The sequence below is a fragment of the Aureococcus anophagefferens genome (genome assembly GCF_000186865.1).
Source record: "Aureococcus anophagefferens unplaced genomic scaffold AURANscaffold_34, whole genome shotgun sequence".
Classification (NCBI taxonomy): Eukaryota; class Pelagophyceae; order Pelagomonadales; family Pelagomonadaceae; genus Aureococcus; species Aureococcus anophagefferens.
Genome location: NW_008705592.1, coordinates 174,170 through 192,691, shown reverse-complemented (window position 1 = coordinate 192,691; position 18,522 = coordinate 174,170). Strand labels below are relative to the sequence as shown.

The 18,522-nt window shown below is 71.6% G+C and overlaps 6 protein-coding genes across 6 annotated transcripts; 3 read left to right on the top strand and 3 right to left on the bottom strand.

Moving 5' to 3' along the window:
• Positions 1-302: 302 nt before the first annotated feature.
• Positions 303-2,023, top strand: AURANDRAFT_38992 (hypothetical protein; the record flags this gene model as incomplete). Its single annotated transcript, XM_009042621.1, has 2 exons — positions 303-1,052; positions 1,098-2,023. 2 exons carry the CDS (start codon positions 441-443, stop codon positions 1,956-1,958), a joined length of 1,473 nt encoding a protein of 490 aa, XP_009040869.1.
• Positions 2,024-2,152: 129 nt separating this feature from the next.
• On the top strand, positions 2,153-3,637 carry AURANDRAFT_32554 (hypothetical protein; the record flags this gene model as incomplete). Its single annotated transcript, XM_009042622.1, has 1 exon — positions 2,153-3,637. The coding sequence occupies one exon, from the start codon at positions 2,153-2,155 to the stop codon at positions 3,635-3,637; it is 1,485 nt and encodes a 494-aa protein (XP_009040870.1).
• Positions 3,638-8,811: 5,174 nt separating this feature from the next.
• AURANDRAFT_38989 (hypothetical protein) lies at positions 8,812-10,420 on the top strand (the record flags this gene model as incomplete). Its single annotated transcript, XM_009042623.1, has 1 exon — positions 8,812-10,420. The coding sequence occupies one exon, from the start codon at positions 8,926-8,928 to the stop codon at positions 10,360-10,362; it is 1,437 nt and encodes a 478-aa protein (XP_009040871.1).
• AURANDRAFT_32568 (hypothetical protein) lies at positions 10,419-11,147 on the bottom strand (the record flags this gene model as incomplete). Its single annotated transcript, XM_009042569.1, has 1 exon — positions 10,419-11,147. The coding sequence occupies one exon, from the start codon at positions 11,145-11,147 to the stop codon at positions 10,419-10,421; it is 729 nt and encodes a 242-aa protein (XP_009040817.1).
• A 1,729-nt stretch (positions 11,148-12,876) lies between these two features.
• On the bottom strand, positions 12,877-13,860 carry AURANDRAFT_67177 (hypothetical protein; the record flags this gene model as incomplete). The annotated part of the gene is made up of 1 exon (XM_009042568.1): positions 12,877-13,860. The coding sequence occupies one exon, from the start codon at positions 13,858-13,860 to the stop codon at positions 12,877-12,879; it is 984 nt and encodes a 327-aa protein (XP_009040816.1).
• A 2,036-nt stretch (positions 13,861-15,896) lies between these two features.
• On the bottom strand, positions 15,897-18,377 carry AURANDRAFT_72519 (hypothetical protein; the record flags this gene model as incomplete). The annotated part of the gene is made up of 4 exons (XM_009042567.1): positions 15,897-17,076; positions 17,569-17,961; positions 18,059-18,143; positions 18,241-18,377. 4 exons carry the CDS (start codon positions 18,347-18,349, stop codon positions 15,897-15,899), a joined length of 1,767 nt encoding a protein of 588 aa, XP_009040815.1.
• Between the last annotated feature and the right edge of the window lie 145 nt (positions 18,378-18,522).

Genomic DNA, 18,522 nt, shown 5'->3' with positions numbered 1-18,522 from the left:
TTGCTCAGGCCCGTCTCCAGCGCCCCGGCGACCCAGGCCGCGAGGCCCTCGGGCGTGCCGTCCCAGAGGCCCATGCCCTTGAGGTATTCCAGGCCGAGCTTGGGCTTCCCGTTGAAGCGCAGCACCGCCGTCTTCCGGTGCTTCGTCTTCTCGCCCTCGCGCCGCGCCGCGTCGCCCCCGTCCGCGGACGCCAGCTGCGCCGCCATCGTAAACCGCGGGCAGCCTCGCGCTTGCCGAAGCGCACAAGCGGCAACGTCGACACGTCGCCCCGATGATGACCCGGCTATATTCCACGCGTTCACACTCGGTCACCGAGGTCGCTGGCATCGTCGACGTCTCGGCGCGACAGCGAGACCCAATCCGCAGCCGCTTCGACCGCGCTCGCCGGTCCTCGCATAGCGCCCGCGCGCCGTCGAGCGACCGAGCGCACGCCGTTCGCGATGGCGTCCGTCGGTAGCCGCCCGTCGTCGCGCCGGCGAGCGCTCGCCGTCGCGGCGCTGTCCGTGGGCCTGGGCAGCGCCCAGTTCCAGTTCGAGATCCCCGCGGGCATGTTCGAGCAGATGCACGGCATGGGCGGCGGCGGGCGCATGGGCGGCGGCGGCGGCGGCCGGCCGCGGGGCCCGAGCGCGCCGCAGGGCGTCCACGACAACTTCGACTGGCTCAAGGCGTCGAGCTGGAACTGGAACAACTGGCGGGACGTGCGCTTCGGCGCCGACGGCCGCTTCGAGGCGCCGACGCCCGACTGCGAGCGCGGCGGCTGCAAGTGGTCCGCGGACGAGACCACCGTCTACATCCGCTGGGGCGAGGCGGGCCTCCACAAGCTCAAGCCCACGGCCATGGAGGCGGCGCCGGGCACGAAGCTCAAGGGCAAGCGGGTCCAGGACGGCGAGCGCTGCACGGCGACCTTCCTCTCCAAGGACGAGCGCGACGAGGACCTGGACTTGTACGAGGTCTTGGGCATCGACGACGAGGTGGACCAGAAGGCCATCAAGAAGGCCTACCGCAAGCTGAGCCTGAAATTCCACCCGGACAAGTGCGCCAAGGACATCGAGGTGCCCAAGGTCGGCGGCGACGAGGGCGAGACGGAGACGGTGGAGTGCGCGAAGATGATGAACCGCGTGAACCTGGCCTACGAGGTCCTCGGCGACGAGGACAAGCGCATCCTCTACGACACGGGCGGTTTGGAGAGCGTCAAGGAGGGCATCGAGGAGGACGAGGGCGGCGGCGGCGGCATGGACCCCTTCTCCATGCTCTTCGGCGGCGGCCAGCAGCGGAAGCGCGGCGGCGGCAAGCGGGGCCAGGACGCGCACGTGGAGCTCGCCGTGAGCCTCGAGGACATGTACCTGGGCAACGTCGTCGACGCGGCGATCACGCGGCGCGTCGTCTGCCGCAAGTGCGCGGGCAAGAAGGACGGCAAGTGCGCGGGCTGCGGCCGCTGCCCGAACGAGGTCCGCATGGTCCAGCGCGAGATGCGGCCGGGCATGATCGTCCAGCAGCAGGAGGAGGTCCAGTCCAAGGAGAAGTGCAAGAACGAGGAGACGGTGCTCAAGGCCCACGTCGAGCAGGGCATGGACAACGGCGCCGAATTGACCTTCCCCCGCATGTCCGAGCAGCTCCCGGGCCAGATCCCGGGCAACATCATCATGGCCCTCAAGCAGAAGCCCCACGCCAAGTTCACGCGCAAGGGCAACGACCTCCACATGGACATGGTCATCACGCTCAAGGAGGCGCTGTTGGGGTTCTCGCGCAAGTTCGACCACCTCGACGGCCACCCCGTCGTCGTGAGCTCCTCGAAGATCACCAAGCCCGCGGAGGTGAAGCGCATGAAGGGCGAGGGCATGCCCATCCACAACTTCCCCTCGGAGCACGGCGACCTCTTCGTCAAGTTCCAGTTCAAGATGCCGAACCAGCTCTCCGAGGAGCAGAAGACGCTCATCGGCCAGATCTTCGACCAATAGATCCCTGGCGAGCGCCGGCGCGCGCAATCTTTTAACCTCTGCCAGCTAGCTAATGGACGACGGTTATGCGTCTCTATGTTGAAGGGCAACGTCGCGAGGCCTATCTTGGTTGAAGACGCTTGAAGTTGATCGATTTCGGCGGTGCGACCTCCGAGCTCTCGAGCGTCGCGTACACCATGCGTCGCGCCGCCTTAATGCTGCTGGCGCTCTGCGCCGCGGCGCGAGCGCTGCAGCTGCCGCGCCGCCACGCGCGCGCGAAGCGCGCGCGGACGACGGCCCTCCGCGGCGGCGCCAAGCCGCTGGCGAGCCTGGGGGCCGCCATCGGCGCGTCACCCGCGTCGCTCTTTAACGCGGTCTTCGGCGGCCTCGCCGGCACGGCCGTCGTCGCCAAGGTCGCGAGCGCGCCGCCCGGCGGCGACGACGCGGCGGAGTCGTCCGCCGCGGCCGCCGCCGTTCGGCGGCGGTTCCTGCCGGTCTTCTGGCTTCTGAGGATGGCGGACTGGCTCCAGGGCCCGTACTTCTACGAGGTCTACTCCTCGAAGGTCTTCGGCGGCAAGGCGGCGTCCATGGACCTCGTGTCCCAATTGTTTCTCGCGGGATTCCTAAGTACTGCGCTCTTCGGGCCGTACGTCGGCCGGCTCGCGGACAAGCGGGGCCGGAAGCTCGGCACGCTGGCCTTCGCGGTGCTCTACGGCGCCGCGGCGCTCACGACGAAGAGCTCGCTGCTCTGGGTGCTCTTCGCGGGGCGCGTGCTCTCGGGCGTGGGCACGTCGCTGCTCTTCTCCGCGCCCGAGGCGTGGCTCGTCGGCGACGCGACGAAGAACGACTGCGGCGCGTCGCTGGGCGGCGTCTTCGGGGCGGCCTACGCGGGCGACGCGATCGTGGCCATCGTCGCGGGCCAGCTGGCGTCCCTGGCCGCGGCCGCGCGGGGCCCGACGGGGCCCTTCGAGCTGAGCGTCGGCTTCCTGGGCCTCGGCGCGCTGGCGGCGTCGCTGCTCTGGACGGAGAACGTCGCGGCGTCGGCGGACGGGTCCCAGGGCGCGCCGACGATCCGGGAGGCCTTCGACGTGGCCTGCGCGGACCGGAAGATCCTCCTCGTCGGCGCCGCGCAGGCGCTCTTCGAGGGCGCGATGTACATCTTCGTGCTCCAGTGGCCGCCGGCGATGTCCCGGGCCGTCGGGGCCGCCTTCGGCGAGGGCGCCAAGGTGCCCTTCGGCACCATCTTCTCGTCCTTCATGGTCTGCTGCCTGCTCGGGTCGACGGCGTTCCAGCGGCTCTCGGCCGCGGCCGTGCGCACGGAGTCGTCGACGCTGGGCATGCTCGCGCTGGCGACGGCGGCCATGGGCACGGCGGCGGCGACGGCGGGCCGCGGGGTCGCCGGGGCGACGCTCGCGTCCTTCGTCGCCGCGTTCTTCGCGTTCGAGCTCTGCGTGGGCATGTACTTCCCGTCCATCGGCACGCTGCGCTCCAAGTACATCCCGGACTCGCACCGGTCCGTGATCATGAACCTGTTCGGCATCCCGCTGAACGCCATCGTCGTCGGCTGCTTCCTCAGCATCAAGAAGCTCGGCGTCTCCGGCGCGCTCTCCGTGGCGACGGCCGCGCTGGGCCTCGCGACGCTCGCGGCGGCGGAGCTCGCGCGCATGACGAAGCCCAAGGCCGAGGCCGTCGCCGCCTAGGCCGTTCCCGCCCCCTAGATCGCCTCGAAGATATAGATCGCGTCGCCGCGGACAAGAAGGAGTTAACATGGGGAGGGGGGCTTCGTCCCGACAGAAATTCAGTCGTCGCCCGTCTTCGCCGCTCGCCTCCGGCCGCTCGACGACCGCGCCGCCGCGCGCTTCGCCGGCTGCTTCCGCGGCGTCGCGAACGCGCGCGCCTTGTCGAGCGGGAGCTCTGGCGGGGGCGCGCCCCGCGGCGGCTTGCGCTTCTTCTCGAGGGGCGTCGACGCGACGGCGCGGGGCCGCGGCGCCTTGACGGGCGACCCGAAGAGGGCCGGCGCCGCGGCGACGGGCTCCGGCGCCGGCGCGACGGCGGCGCGCGCCGCCGGCTCGTCGTCGTCGCTGTCGAAGGCGAGCCGCCGCCGCGGCGCGAGCTGCGCGTCGTCGTCGAGGGCGCGGCGCCGCCGCGGCTTGCGCGGCGCGAGGAGGAGCGCGGCGTCGTCGCGCCGCAGCGGCTCGGGGGAGTCCATGCGCTTGAACGATTCCGCGCGCAAAAGTGGGCTGCGTAAAGATATAAGCTGTTATTGACTCCAACGACAAACCTTCTCAACAACGCGGTTCCGCCGAAGTGGGAGAGATGACGGCGCCGAAGGCGGAGACGGCCTAGCGTTGCGTCGCGCCTCCGCGACCGATGGACGCGGCGTCGGCGCCGGCGGCGGCGCCGGACGATGCGCCGGCGGCGGAGCTCTGGGTGCGGCCGCCGACGCCGCTCGACGGCGGCGCCGGCACGCCGTCCGCCGCGGCGACGCCGAGCCGGGACACGCTGGACGTGGCCATGTCGCCGCAGGCGCTGTCGCGGGCTTTGACCCTCGAGCTCGCCCTCGAGGACGAGGGGTCGCACGCGACGCTCGACTCGCTGGACTCGGACGCGGCCGGGTCCTACGTCGGCCCGCTCGGCGACGACCCGGCGTTCGACGCGGGCGCGCTCCTCGCCGGCGCGCCGGCGCCCGCCGAGGCCGAGGCTGAGGCGCCGCCGCGCGCGTACGAGAGCCGCCTGGGCAAGAACCTGGACCGCGCGCACACGAGCCGCGGCTTCAGCCTCCGGATCAAGCGCCCCAACAAAGGGGAGCCTGTGAACTACGACGAGCCGCCCAAGGCCAGCGCGCGCCTGCGCCACGCGAACTCGCGCAAGGGCGGCCAAACCCGGGCGTCCCGCGACGCCGACTGGCGCGCGCGGCCCCTGACGCCGGGGAGCGACGCGTCGTCGCGGCCGCCGAGCCGCCAGAGCCTCTCCATGGGCGGCGGCGGCCGCGTGCGGCCGAAGCAGCTCGTCTGCTACCTCTGCGGGCTGGACTTTGGCACGTCGTCCCTCAAGATCCACGTCAAGAGCTGCATCCGCCGGCGCACGGGCGAGCAGAAGCGCCTGCCCGAGGAGTGGCGGCGGCCCATCCCGCACGCGCCGGCCGACGACGACTGCCCCATGCCGTCGTCGAACCGGGACCCCAGCGGCGCCTTCGACCGCTTCAACGTCGAGGCCTGGCGCATCTACTGCGCCGAGTCCGTCGGCGAGACCTGCGACGTCTGCCACGCGCCCTTCGCGGACGTCGACGCGAAGCTCAAGCACGCGTGCGAGGGCGCGGTGTCCGGCGCGACGCGGCCCAAGTGGCTGCCCAAGTGCGTGCCGACGGCCTACGAGCTCGAGCACGGCGACGCCTCGACCGGCGCGTCCGGGGGCGCCGGCCGCCGGTCCGCGAAGAAGGTCAAGTCCGTCCAGGGCCTCCTCGACGAGATCGAGCAGCTCAAGAGCGACGTCGCGGGCTCCAAGTGGGCCCTCCAGATGGAGCGCAAGCGCAAGGCCAACGCCGAGCGCAAGGTCGACGCCGCGCGCCAGGCCGCCGTCGACGGCGTCAACGCCAAGGAGCGGGAGATGCTCGAGCCAGGGCAGCAAAAGAGAGCGAAATTCCCAACTTCAAAGGCTCCTTTCTCGGCCGTTTTCCGCTCGTTTCGGCTGATTTTTGGACGAGCGATCATCTCTCGGAACGCTCTCGAAGCGTGGGCGCTTTTTCTGGAACGCGCACGCGCCGGAACACTCAAGTTGAAGCGACGTTGAATCACCCTTTTGCTGCCCAGGCTCGAGCGCCTCGACGCGGAGCTCGCGAAGAAGGAGCAGTCGTGGCTCGAGATCATGGCCAAGATGAAGGCCGCGGCCGCCGCCGTCAAGGCCAAGGCCGCCTGGAAGGCCGCCAAGTCCCACTCCAACGACGAGCAGCTCAAGGAGGCCCTCAAGCAGGCCGAGGACCAGGCCAAGGAGGCGCTCCACGAGGCGAACATGGCCCACATGGAGGCGCTCGCGAAAGCCGACGGCCGCACGGACGACGCGAAGAAGGCCCTCGTCCAGCAGGCCGAGGAGAAGGACAAGGAGAAGCTGCGGGCCCTCGAGCACCAGCGGGAGCAGTTCGAGGACAAGCTCCACGCGCAGGTCGAGGCCCGCGCGGCACGAGCGCGCGCGACTTCAAAGGCGCCGAGCGCGGCCGTTTTTCCGCTCGTTTCCGCTCCGATGTTCGGACGAGCGCCCATCTCTCGGAGCGCGCTCTCTGACGCGTGCGCGCGCCCGTCGAAGCGACGTCTTTCAGGTCGAGTCCGCGTCCGCCAAGCTCGCGCGCGCGAACATGGGCGCGTCCGTCAAGATCGCCAAGTCGGAGAAGCGCTGGGCGGACAAGCTGCGGAGCGCCGAGGCCGAGGCGCGCTACCGCGAGGAGTGCCTCGTCGAGGAGTTCGCGGACGTGCAGGAGGATGACGCGCTCCTCGCGCTCGGGGCCCGCGTCGCCGCGCGGAGCCTCACCGACGCGTCGAACAGGAAGCTCATCGCGCGGATGAGCGCGCAGCACGCCGCGGCGACGGAGGAGGCCGTCAAGGCGACGCGCGACGCCTGCGACGACGTCGTCCGGAAGATGGAGGCCAAGTGCGAGGACGCCGTCGCCAAGGCCGCCGTCGAGGCCGCGTGGGTCACGGCCAAGGCCGCGACGCCCACGGACGACGAGTCGCAGATGAAGGTCGCCAAGGCGCAGCAGATGGCCGTGCGGGCCATGGCGAAGCACCGCGCCGAACTCACCCACCGGTTGGGTTCTTCCGGCCAAACTTCGAACCTCGCTCGCTCGGTCGCGTCGACGTCGATGCGGCTGATTTTTGGACGCATCGGTCGGGTTCTCGAAGCACGGCAGAGAGGCTCGCGTCGAAATACGCGCCCATTGACGTCGGGTGGAAGATTTGAGTTTCCAGGCGAAGCACGCGGCCATGCACGGCAAGGCGCTGCAGCGCACGGAGAAGATCTACGCGGACCGCGAGGCCCTGCTGAAGGCGACGCAGACGAAGCAGCTCTTCGAGTTCTACGACAAGTGCCGGCGCGGCGTCGACGCGGCGCTCGGGCGCGAGGCGGCCGAGGTCGCCGCGGCCGCGCGGCGCGATCTCGAGGCCGCGGATTTGCTCGTCGACGAGCTCGAGAAGGCCGACGCGACGATGGAGGAGTGCTACGCGGAGCTCGCGGACGAGTACCAGGCGAAGCACGACGACGCCGTCGCGACGATGGACGCGGACCTCGGGCGGCGGCTCGGCGAGGCCGAAAACGACTTCTCGCGCGCGCTCGCGGAGGAAAAAAACGCGTTCGCGCGCGAGCTCTCGCGCGGCGCCGCGCAGCAGGCCGTGGACCTCTGCCGGCTGCGCGAGGCCTTCGAGGTCGCCCCCCCGGAGATCCAGACCGTGCTCAAGGAGCGCGAGTGCCAGACGGAGCCCGACGAGGCCGCGGAGCAGCTCGAGGACCTAAGGGAGGCGCTCGACCAGGCGCTCTCGCTCGCGGCGGCCGCCGAGTCCGGCGACGCCGAGGTGACGCACGCGGCCCTAGCCATGCGCGCGCGGAGCTACCCGGACAAGGGCGCCGAGTTCTGGGCGACGCGGATCAAGGCCGTCGACTGTGTGGAAATCAACCAGTGAGCTGGGACGTCGGGGCCAAACTTCAGAATTCTCTAGCTCGGTCAAATCGAAGTCGATTCGGCTGATTTTTGGACGAATCGATTGCTCTCGTCGAGTTCTCGAAGCACGGCGGAAGTGCTCGTGTCAAAACATTCGAATACGCGCACATTGAAGTCTGGTTGAATATTTGATTTGCACACAGGCCGTCGAGACGGAGTTGAAGGACGAGCAGCGCGTGTCCGCGGAGCTCCGCGAGGCGAACAAGGCCTTCGAGGACGAGCGGAGCGAGCTCGTCCTGAGCCACGGCGAGGACGTCGCGAGGCTCCGCGAGGACTATCGGATCTGCGCGGAGGAGAAGACGGAGGCGCGCGAGAAGATCAAAACGCTCGAGGATTTATTGGAGAAGACGGCGCCCAAGGATTTGAAGGAGGCGCGGCGCAACGTCGAGAAGTTCAGCGAGATGTTCGACGCGGCGTCCAAGGAGGCCGCGGACCTCCGGGCCGAGCTGGGGAGGGCGGAGAAGGCGCTGGAGAAGGCGAACGGCGAGAAAGACGAGTGGAAGGCCCAGGCCAAGGGCCTCGAGATCGCCCTCGGGTCCGCGAAGCAGGCCCAGTCCGCCGCCGAGAGCGGCGTCAAGGAGGTTTTAGTGGAAGTCAAGCCCGTCGTGCCGACGGCGGACGCGGGCACGTGGACGGGCGACGACGACGGGGGCCCGTCGCCGCGGAAGCTCGCGCAGCCGCTCCCGCCCGTGCTCAAGGTCGAGCACGCCAAGGCCAACGACGCGAGCTCCCTGGGTTCCTCCCGCGCGCCGTCCTGGCGCTACATGACCAAGCGCGGCGGCTGCGGCGTCACGCGCGGCCGCGCCGCCTACGTCGAGATCGGCCGCGCCGCGCGCGCCGCGCGGCTCCGGGAGGAGGAGGACCGCGCGCTGCGGCTGCGCAACGTCGACTGCCCGCCCTTCCTGAAGGGCCAGAACCTCTTCGTCGCGCCGCCGCCGGGCGCGCCGGGCGCGCTCCACAGCCCGCACTCGCACTCCGCGTCGTCGACGTCGTTCCCGCGCGTCGCGCCGGACCCGCGCGCCGTCGTGCGCAACGTGTCCACGGCGCCCATGAACGTCGTCCGGGCCCACATGCTCGCCGCGCAGACGCGGTAAGGCGAGTCGGGCTTTTGTGTGATCGACGCGGCACGGCACCTGCACCGCGAGCTGATTTGCGCCGGTCTTGTCACCCGACACAGCGTCGACGCTCGTCGTGGCCTTCGCGTGAGCAACTCGACGTTCCGCCACGCCGCGGACGATCGCGCGCGCCGCGTTCGCCGTCGCTAGGACGCCGTAGGATCCACCCATGGCCATCATCATCGGCATCACGAACAAGGGCCTCGTCGCCGCGGCGGCGGCGGCGGCGGCGGCGGCGCTGGTCATCCAGCGCCTCTGGCGCCGGCGCAAGGACGTCACGGGCCGCCACGACGCGCGCGTCATGGTCGTGCTCGGCGCCCAGTGGGGCGACGAGGGCAAGGGCAAGCTCGTCGACGTGCTCGCGGGCCGCGCGGACCTCGTGTGCCGGTTCAACGGAGGGGCCAACGCGGGCCACACGCTCGAGGTCGACGGCAAGAAGTACGCGTTCCACCTCCTGCCCTGCGGCATGCTCCGGGACACGTGCGTCAACGTCATCGGCAACGGCGTCGTCGTCCACGTGCCGACGCTCTTCGAGGAGCTCAAGCAATTAGGGGACGACTCGTCGCTCGAGAAGTTGGTCATCTCGTCGCGCGCGCACGTGCTCCTCGACGGGCACCGCGTCATCGACGGCATGCTCGAGGCCGAGAAGGCGGGCAAGGGCGGCGCGCTGGGGACGACGAAGCGGGGCATCGGGCCCTGCTACGCGTCGAAGGCGAACCGCAACGGCCTCCGCTTCTGCGACCTCGTCGGCGACGACGCGGGCCTCGTGGCGAAGCTGGCCGCCATGCGCGCCTTCCAGGCGCTCCACTACGCCGGCGCCGCGCCGCCGACGGTCGCCGACGACGACGCGGAGCTGGCCGCGCTCCGGGGCTTCCGGGACCGGCTCGTTGCGCGCGGGTCCGTCCGCGACACCGTGACGTACATGGCCGACGCCTACGACGGCGGCAAGATCGTCCTCGCCGAGGGCGCGAACGCGGCGCTGCTCGACCCGGACTTCGGGACCTACCCCTTCGTCACGTCTTCCACCACCACCGTCGGCGGTGTCTGCACGGGTCTGGGCATCCCGCCGTCCAAGGTCGACTGCGTGTTAGGCGTCGTCAAGGCCTACACGACGCGCGTCGGCGCGGGCCCCTTCCCCTCGGAGCTCGATTGTGCAGTTGAGGGCTCCCCGGGCCACCACCTCCAGAACGTCGGCCACGAGTACGGCACGACGACCGGACGGAAGCGGCGCTGCGGCTGGCTCGACGTGCCCCTCCTGCGCTACTCCCACGCGCTCAACGGCTACGACTCGCTGAACCTCACGAAGCTGGACGTGCTCACGGGCCTCACAACGCTCAAGCTCGGCGTCGACTACGTCGTCGACGGCGCGACGCTGCCCCGGGGCTACATGCCGCCGGGCCTCGACGAGCTCGCCAAGGTCGAGCTCGACTATCTCGAGTTCCCGGGCTGGACCGAGGACATCAGCGGCTGCGCATCCTTCGCCGACCTGCCACCGAACGCGCGCGCGTACGTCCGCGCCATCGAGGCCCACGTCGGCGTGCCCATCTCCTGGGTCGGCGTCGGGCCGGGCCGGGACGACATGTTCATCATGCCCGGCGTCCACTAGGGCGCCGCCCCGAACACCCCCAAGCACGATCGCCCGAACAACCTAAGCGCCCCCCCCTACATGACGACGTCCGCGTCCGCGAGGTCGTAGTCGCCCATGATGTCGCCGCCGTCGCCGTGGGCGTAGAACGCGGCCTTCTTCGCTGCGGCCTGGGCCGCCTGGCGCTTCGAGTTTTGGTCCTTGACCTTCTTGAGCCGCGTGAAGTCCTCGCGCTCGAGCTCGTCGAGCTCCGACGTGATGTAGGACAGCGTCTTCTCGATGCGCGGCAGCGTGACGTTCTCGAGCGCGTTGACGCGGCGGTTCGTGACCTTGAGCGCCTCGTCCATGGTCACGAAGGACGTCTGCAAACTTGCGAGCTTGACGAGCACGGCCAGCAGGTTCGTGAACTTCTCCTTGCACTCCGCGATCTTCCGGCCGCCGCCGGCGAGGCCGATGTTCTCCAGATGCTCGGCGCCCGTGTCGAACTGGCGGAACACGGGGATCTTCACGCCGGCGATGTTGTCCGTCTGGCCCGTGACGCGGACCGACGCGACGAAGTTGCCCTCCAAGACCTTCGTCTTGAAGTCGCCGGCCGCGTACTGCGCGGCCGTGAGGGAGAAGTAGGCCGTGGAGCAGGACTCGGACATGGTGCCCTTGGTCTTGTAGATCTCCTTGGCGATGTCGCGGAACCGCGCCTTCAAGGCGTCGGCCTTTTTCTTCAGGAGCTGGTGGCCTTTGGACGCGCCGGCCTTCTTGCCCTTGTAGGTCTGCAGCGCCATGCGCGTCGGCGGCACCTGGTCCGCCATGGCGCACTACCGCGCAAAGCGGCGGCGCGCGGGTCGACCGGGCCGAGCGGCGCGCGCGGGCCTCGGCGGCGCGGCAGCTCTCGCTCGTCCACACGCCGGAGAGCTGGACGGGCCGAGGCCGACCCCCGGCCACGGCGGCGTCTGCCGCGCCGCGCCGCCGGCCGCGGAAGTGGCCGCGGCGCCAGCCTAGCCTCAGCCTGAGCCACGGAGTCCCTCGGGTGTTACGAGGGGCGCGCGCGCGGGGCTCGTGGGCCATAAACAGGGCCGCCGCCGCGCGCGCGGGTCGGGAGGGGAACAGGGGCGGCGTCCGAGTCGCCGCCTTTGGCCGGTCACAGGGCGCGCCGCGCCGCGGCGGTCACGGCTCCGCGGCGCCCGGGGGCTTGTCGCCGAGGCTCCGCGACTGGCGCGGGGCGCTGCCGGGCGTCGCGTTCGGCTTCACGCCGAGCGTCGACTTCGCGCGGCTCAGGATTGTCGCGTTGTTGCTCCGCCGCCGGCCCGGCGACCGCTCCGCGGCGAGGAGGAACTCGGCCATCGCGGCCGCGGCGGCGTCGGACGACGCCGGCGCGTCGAGGCCCGCGGGCGCGTCGGCCGACGCCGGCCCGTCGAAGCCCGTCTTCGCGCGGCGGAGCGCGCGCGCGGCCGCCTGCGGCGGGCTCTTCGTCGGCGGCGGCGTCTTGGCCCGCTCGCCCCTGGCCTTGCCGCCGTCCGTCGACGACCGGCGCCGCGGCGACCGCGTCGCGGCCATGCGGAACTGGGCCATCGTGAAGTTCTCGACGGCGTGGTCGTCCGCGTTGCGGCACGACTGCCACGCGCACTGGTCGCAGACGGAGCCGCAGGTGCCGCAGAGCACGTCGCCGTGGGCCTCGAGGCCGCAGCGGCCGCAGGTCTTGCGCTTGAGGCACGCCGCCTCCTCGCGCGCGACGGCCGCGTTGAGCTCCCGCAGATCGAAGGGCGCCGCGTCCTCGAGGACCCGGCAGTGGCCGCACCGCAGGCACAGGCGCACGCCCAGGCCCGCGGCGTCGCCGCAGCCCGGCAGCAGCTCGCCCTTGACTTCGCTCCCCGAGGGCAGCACCGTTTTTTTCTCGTCGCCCTTCGCGTAGACGCGCAGGCCCCGGCCGTGGTCGCAGTCCGGCAAACTCCCGGACTTGGCGCGCCGGACGTCGCAGCGCAGCGCGTCGGCGAAGGCTAAAACGTCGAGCGCGGCGCGCGCGCAGGCCACGTGGCAGCCCTCGCCGACGGCCGTCGTCGCCAGCCGCGCGCCGTCGATGAGCGCCTTTGCCGTTTCCAAGAGCGGCCGCTCGCGGTCGCACGGGTCCGCCATTTCCGGCGACGCGTCCCTCAGAAACGTGATCGCCTCCAGCCGCAGCAGCCCGCCGGCGTCGCGCTCCACGACGCGGCAGCACCGCACGCCGCAAAACACCAGGTCCACCTCCATGCCCGGGTCCGCGTTCTGGGCGTCGCGGCGGAAGGCGAGGGTGAGCTCCTTGGCCTGGCGGTCCCGCTTGTGGAAGGCGAGCGAGAAGGTCGCCAGGTCCCAGGTCGCGCCGCTGACGACGACGCCCGTCGGCCCGGCGAACCCCACCCCGCGGAGCTGCATGGCGCCGGGGCGATTGGCCGGAGCTGCCCACCTCCTCCCTGAGTTTCATCGAGATTTCTTCAACGTTGCCGCCATTCAAGTTGCCGAAGCCTTGCCGAGGCTTAAGCCGAGGCGCGGGCGCGCCGCGCGACGTTACGACGCGTCCGCGGGAAGCCCGAGGGGCGGGGGCACGCGCCGCGCGCGGCGCCAGACCTGGCAGATCCACTTCGTGTCCACGGCCGGCAGGGACGCGTGCGTCGTGCGGTCGTCCGCGCGGTGCGAGTCCGCGTCCGCGGGGAAGAAGACGCACGCGGCCCCGCGCCGCGGCGCCACGGCCACGTCGAGCTTGTCGAAGGACGTCTCGCCGCCCGCGGCGACGTCGTTGAGGTAGAGGATCACCGTCGCGAGCCGCTGGCCGCCGGCGTCGCCCCAGTCCCTCTCCGGGTCCGCGGACGCGTCGTTGTGCGTCGCGAACTTGGCGCCGCGCTCGTAGCGCGTGACCACGGGCGCCTCGAAGTCGCGCGGCGACGCGCCGAGGGCCGCCGCGAGCCGGGCCACGAGCGGCGCCGCGAGCGCCGCGTCGCCCGCGCCGTTGAGCGCGACGGCCTCGGACGTGCGGCCCCCGGCCGCGCGCGCCTGGGAGACGGCTTTCACGACCTGGGCGAGCGCGACGGTCAGCGCCCCGGCCAGGGCGAGGACGGCGCCGCCCGCGGCCGCGGCCGCGGCGACGTCGCCGCCGGTGGCGTCGAACGTCGCGGCCGCGCGCGGCAGGGGCGCCGCGAGCAGCAGCGGCGCGAGGCTCCGGAGCTTGGCCGCGTCGAACTGCGCCGCCGACGGGTTGCTCCGCTCGAGGCCGCGGCGGGACGCGTGGGCGACCAACGCCTCGCACTCGGCCGCGGTCAGCAGGTCGTCGACGACCGCGACGCGCGGCGACTCGCTGAGGATCCGCAGGGTCGCGCCCGGCGGCGCGCGCAGCGTCGGCGGGGCCGCGGGTTCGCTCGTGCGCGGCGGCGCGCGCACGGCCGGCGCGGCGGCCGCGGAGGCCGACCGCTGCAGCGCCGAAGCGGCCGAAGCGCGCGGCTGCCGGAGCGCACGGATCGGCGCGGCGAGCGTTAGCAGGATCAAAAGGCGTTGCATGGCTGCTTATTTATGGCTTTTGTGGGTTGCAAAGGTGCTGAATCGGTGTCAAGCAGGTGCAGATCCGCCAGAACAGCATAAGGCCTTGACGGAAGATCGGACAATAGGATGACCGGACAAAAAAAAGGCCCCAAGAGGCCTGGGGTGCGCGCGCCGCGGTGCGAGATGCCGTCGCGCCCGCCGGGACACGTCGTCGTCTTCGCAGCGACGGTCGGCGATGACGCTCGCGTGTGCGTCCGGTGGCTGGCCGGTAACTGGCAGGAGCTCTCTGGGGCCGCGCGCGGCGTCGATCTCGCCGGGGTCCGACCCACTTCTGCCGCAACGATTTCGAGAGAAGCTGCTCCGAAATCGCGGCTGCTGGCAGTCGGCCCCAAACGCCATCCACGTGGTCCAAAGTTCGCAGGAACTCTCTTATATAGAGATCCATTAACGCGCCGGCGCGCGCCAACGCGACGAGCGCCATGTGCATACCCACGTCCCCCGCCGACATCGCCGCCGCCGCCACGAAGGACGCGCCGTCGCCGAAGGCCGCCGCGGCGCCGAAAGCGGCCGCCGGTGGCCTGCGCTACCCCCTGACGAACCAGCAGCAGGAGTACGTGCTCGTCCTGGGCCTGCTGGTGGCCGGCTTCGCCACGGACCGCTTCGACAACCCGGGCGCGGCCGTGCGCCTGCGGCACGTCGCGGCCTATTATTTCGCGGCGGCGTGCGTCCGCCACGCGTACCACGAGTACCTCGAGTGGGCCTACTTCGCCTTTCCCGAGAAGCGCACGCAGAAGGACGCCAAAGTTCGCGAGGGCCGGGACCTCATGGGCCGCACGGACGACGAGCAGGCGTTGATCGAATGGCACGACCGTTTGACCGCGCTGTCGACGTTCGCGCTCCTCGTCGGCGGCTACGTCGCCTGGGGCGAGAAGCTCTACGTGGACGTCGCCCCGCGCCCGGACATCCCGGCCTACTGGATGCTGCGGGTCTTGGCGCACCACTACGCGCTCTCCTTCGGCATGTACTGGGCGCACCGCTACTTGCACGTGAACACGTTCCTCTGGCGCCACGTACACAGCCTCCACCACTACGCGAAGACGCCCCTGGCCCGGGCGACCTACATGGACCACTGGTTCGACAACTTCTTCAACGCCGTCATCTCCGAGGTCGCGGCGCTGCTCGTCGCGCCGTTGCCGTTCGGACTGTTGGTCGCGTCGCGGCTCTTCCGGATCTGCGAGTCGCTGGAGAAGCACAGCGGCCTGTCGGGGGGGCTGAACCTCGTGCACAGCGCCCAGCAGGTGCTGCCCTTCGCCCAGATGCCCCACCACCACGACTGGCACCACGAGGGCCACAAGGGCAGCAACTACACGTTCGCGTCGCTCGGCGGCCTCTGGGACGTGCTCTTCGAGACGCGCCACCAGGGCCGGGCGGCGGGCCACGCGGCGCCGGGCGCGACGCGGCGCGACGCGTTCCAGATCGCGACCGGCAAGCGGCGGCCGCGGATCAAGTGGGACCACCCGCTCGTGACGCCCCTGCCGCTCCTCGCCTTCTTCGCCGCCGCCGCGGCCCGCTGGCGCGCCCTCGGGGCCTGCGGCGCCGCCTAGGGGCCGACGCGCGCGCGCGGCGCGCCCGTTTTCATGCGTGTAGTCTTCAACGTCGGCGTAAAGTTTCTTCTTGCGGTCCCGCCGAGTAGCAGCCCGTGCTGGGCAGCTTGTCTTGACGCCGCGCGCCGCCGCGCGACGCCATGTCCATCAACCCGATGGGCGACTCCACGGGCGACTTGACGACGCTCGCGCGACAGGAGGACGACGCCGTCGTCGTCGGCGAGCGCTACGACACGGAGCCGAGCGCCGCGATTCCGGAGCCCCCGGCGACGGAGAGCCCGCCCGTGAGCAAGGAGTCGCGGTCCTCGAGCAGAGAGTGCCTCACGCTCTTCGGCACCGACTGCTAGGAGCGACGACGCGCGCGCGCCGGGCGACGAGCCGCGCGCGGCCCCCCCGCGGTACGCGCCCGCGCCGCGCGACGTTTAAAAAAAAAGGCGGCGGCGGACCCCCCTAGACGTCGCCCGGCTTGGGCGTCGCGATGTCCTCGGCGAGGGCCGCCGCGCCGGCCGTGCCGGCGCCGAGCTGGGCGTCGAGGTCGCGCTTGAGGTCGCGGATGATGCCGTGCGCGGCCTCCGAGTCCGCGCGCGTCCACTCGGGCGCCTCGGCGAGGCCGGAGGCCAGGGCGCGCTGTACGGCGAGGGCCTCGTACTGGAGGGCGATGGAGCCCGGGTAGTTCCAGGCGTGGCACCCGTCGTCCGCCGGCAGCGGGAACGTCATCGCGTCGTCCGCACTCTCCGTCCGCGACGCGCGCGTCGACAGCACCAGCGACGTCGGCGTGTGGTGCGCGGCGTCGAAGCGCAACGACCCGGACGTCCCGAGGACGACGGCGGTCTCGGGCGTGTCGCACTGGCCCGTGTAGAGCAGGCTCGCGACGCCCCCCCGGCCGACGCCCGCGCGCCGCGGCGCGAAGCGCAGCGCCGCCGCCACCGACAAATCGACGCCGTCGCCCGCGCCGAGCACGGCCGTCGCCCGGGCGTCGACGCAGGAAAAGTCCTTGGAGTCGAAGGCGAGCAGGGCCTTCTCCGCGAGGTACACCGCGATGTCCCGCGACATGCCGCCCGTGGCCCGGTGCCCGCGCACGCTCGCCGGGCAGCCCTTCGCGATGTCGTAGCCGAACTCGCCCTGGACGGCGACGACGTCGCCGACGGCGCCCGACCGGAGCGCGGCTCGCGCCTCGACCGTCGCCGGGAAGCACCGCGTCCAGACGCCCTCCATGAGGAACGTGTCCTGCGCCGCCGCGTAGTCGTAGCACGCCTCGACCTCGGCGAAGGTCGCCGCGAGGGGCTTCTCGCAGAGCGTCGGCATCTTCCGCGCGAGGAGCGCCCGCACTAGTTCGGCGTGCGTGTCGGGCTGCGTCGCGACGTAGGTCGCGTCGGCGCCGTGGTCGCGCGCGCCCTCGAACATGGCCTCGTAGCCGCCGTAGCACTGCACGCCGCGGTCGCAGTGCCGCGCCGCGAAGGCCTCGGCGTCGGCGCGGCTCCGCGCGGCGACGGCGACGACGGCGTGGCCGTCGAGGCGCCGCACGGCCTCGGCGAAGTCCGCGGCGATCTTGCCCGCGCTCGTGATGGCCCAGCGGAACGGCGCGGCAGTCATGGCGTCGGTGGCGTGCAAGTGGCGGTGCACGCGCGCGCTCCGACGTCGACGGAGATCGTCCTCAAACTTTTCGAAAAGGCCTCCAGGATACTTCAATATTAACCCGCCGCCGCTTAGTGCGCGGCCACGGGTGTGTACCTCAAGGTGCGCGTGTTTGCGGGCCGGTGATTCGCCGCGAGCGCGTGGCGTGGCGGTTTGCGACGACGCGGCCATCGTCGGGGAGCGTCGGACCTCGGTCGATCGCGCGCCCGGTCTCCGCATGGCGTCGACAGTGCCGCGGCGAGGGCCTCGCCCGACGCGCCCCGCGCCCCCTCCCCTCGACGGCTCGCGGGTGTGGAGTGGAAGTCTCGATCTTAGCCGGTCGCGCCGCGCCGCGCCGCCGCGCGCCGCTTCCGCCGCCCCCGGCCGCTCGCCGGCGCGCGCTCCGCCGCGAGGCCACGCGTTCCGGTGGCCCGCGCCGCGTCCGCCGAGCGGGGCCGCCCGCCCGCCGGCGGCCGCTTAGATGAGCTTGGTGTAGGCCTCGAGGGACGACATCATCGTCGCGTAGGCGTCGAGCGCCGCGGCCTGCTTCTTGCGCTTGGAGAGGAGGTTGACCTCCTCCATGTCCTGGTAGAACTTCTTGGCCGCCGCCGTGGCCTCGGGCTTGCCCGACGCGGCCGCGAGGTAGTTCATGGTGCCGCGCATGTTGTAGACCTGGCGCTCGAGCTCGGAGCGCACGTCCTCCCAGCTCTTCTTCTCGATGTACTGCTTGGTCTTGGCGACGCGCTTGGAGCTGTCGGCGAACATGGCCTTCTTGAAGGCGACCTCCTTGTCGTTGTACTTCTTGTAGACCGCCTTGGGGTCGCCGAGCTTGCCGTAGACGCTGTACGGGCTGTAGACCGCGTCCTTCTGGTCGCTGCCGTACATGGCGCCCTCGGAGTACCTGGGGCGCGGGGACGGGGTGAGGCGCCGCGCGTCGGCGGGGCGGCCGGCGGGGCGGGGGGGGCGCCGCGGAGAAAACGGGGGCGCGGGAGCCGGACGTGCCGCCGTTGCCGCCGATGCCGAAAAACGAGAACTTGGGCGACTCGCCCGCGGCGGCGTTCGCGGCCTGGGCGCCGAAGGCACCTGTGGGGGCGCAATGTGACGGTCGGCGGCGGCGGGGCGTCGCGCGCGCGCGAGGCCTGCGGCCTCGATTTGCCAAGATCGGGCGCCGGAGCCGCACCGGCGATGCCGACCAGCGCCGAGCCGAGCTCACGGCGCGTCTGCACCTTAGAGTGCTGCGGCGCGAGGGCCGAAGCGGAGGCGATCAGGAGGGCGGTGAAGCGGGCCATTATCGTCGTGTGCGATCGTCTTGTTGCTGTGGCTCGGGGCTCGATCTTCTCCGCGTGTCTCGCCAGGGTAAAACTGCAGGGGGCAAGCAAGGCCACTGGGACCCCGGCGGCTATCCGGTGGCGACCCGGCGCGATCCCGGCGCCATCCGCAGCGATCGCCTGCGATCTGCGGC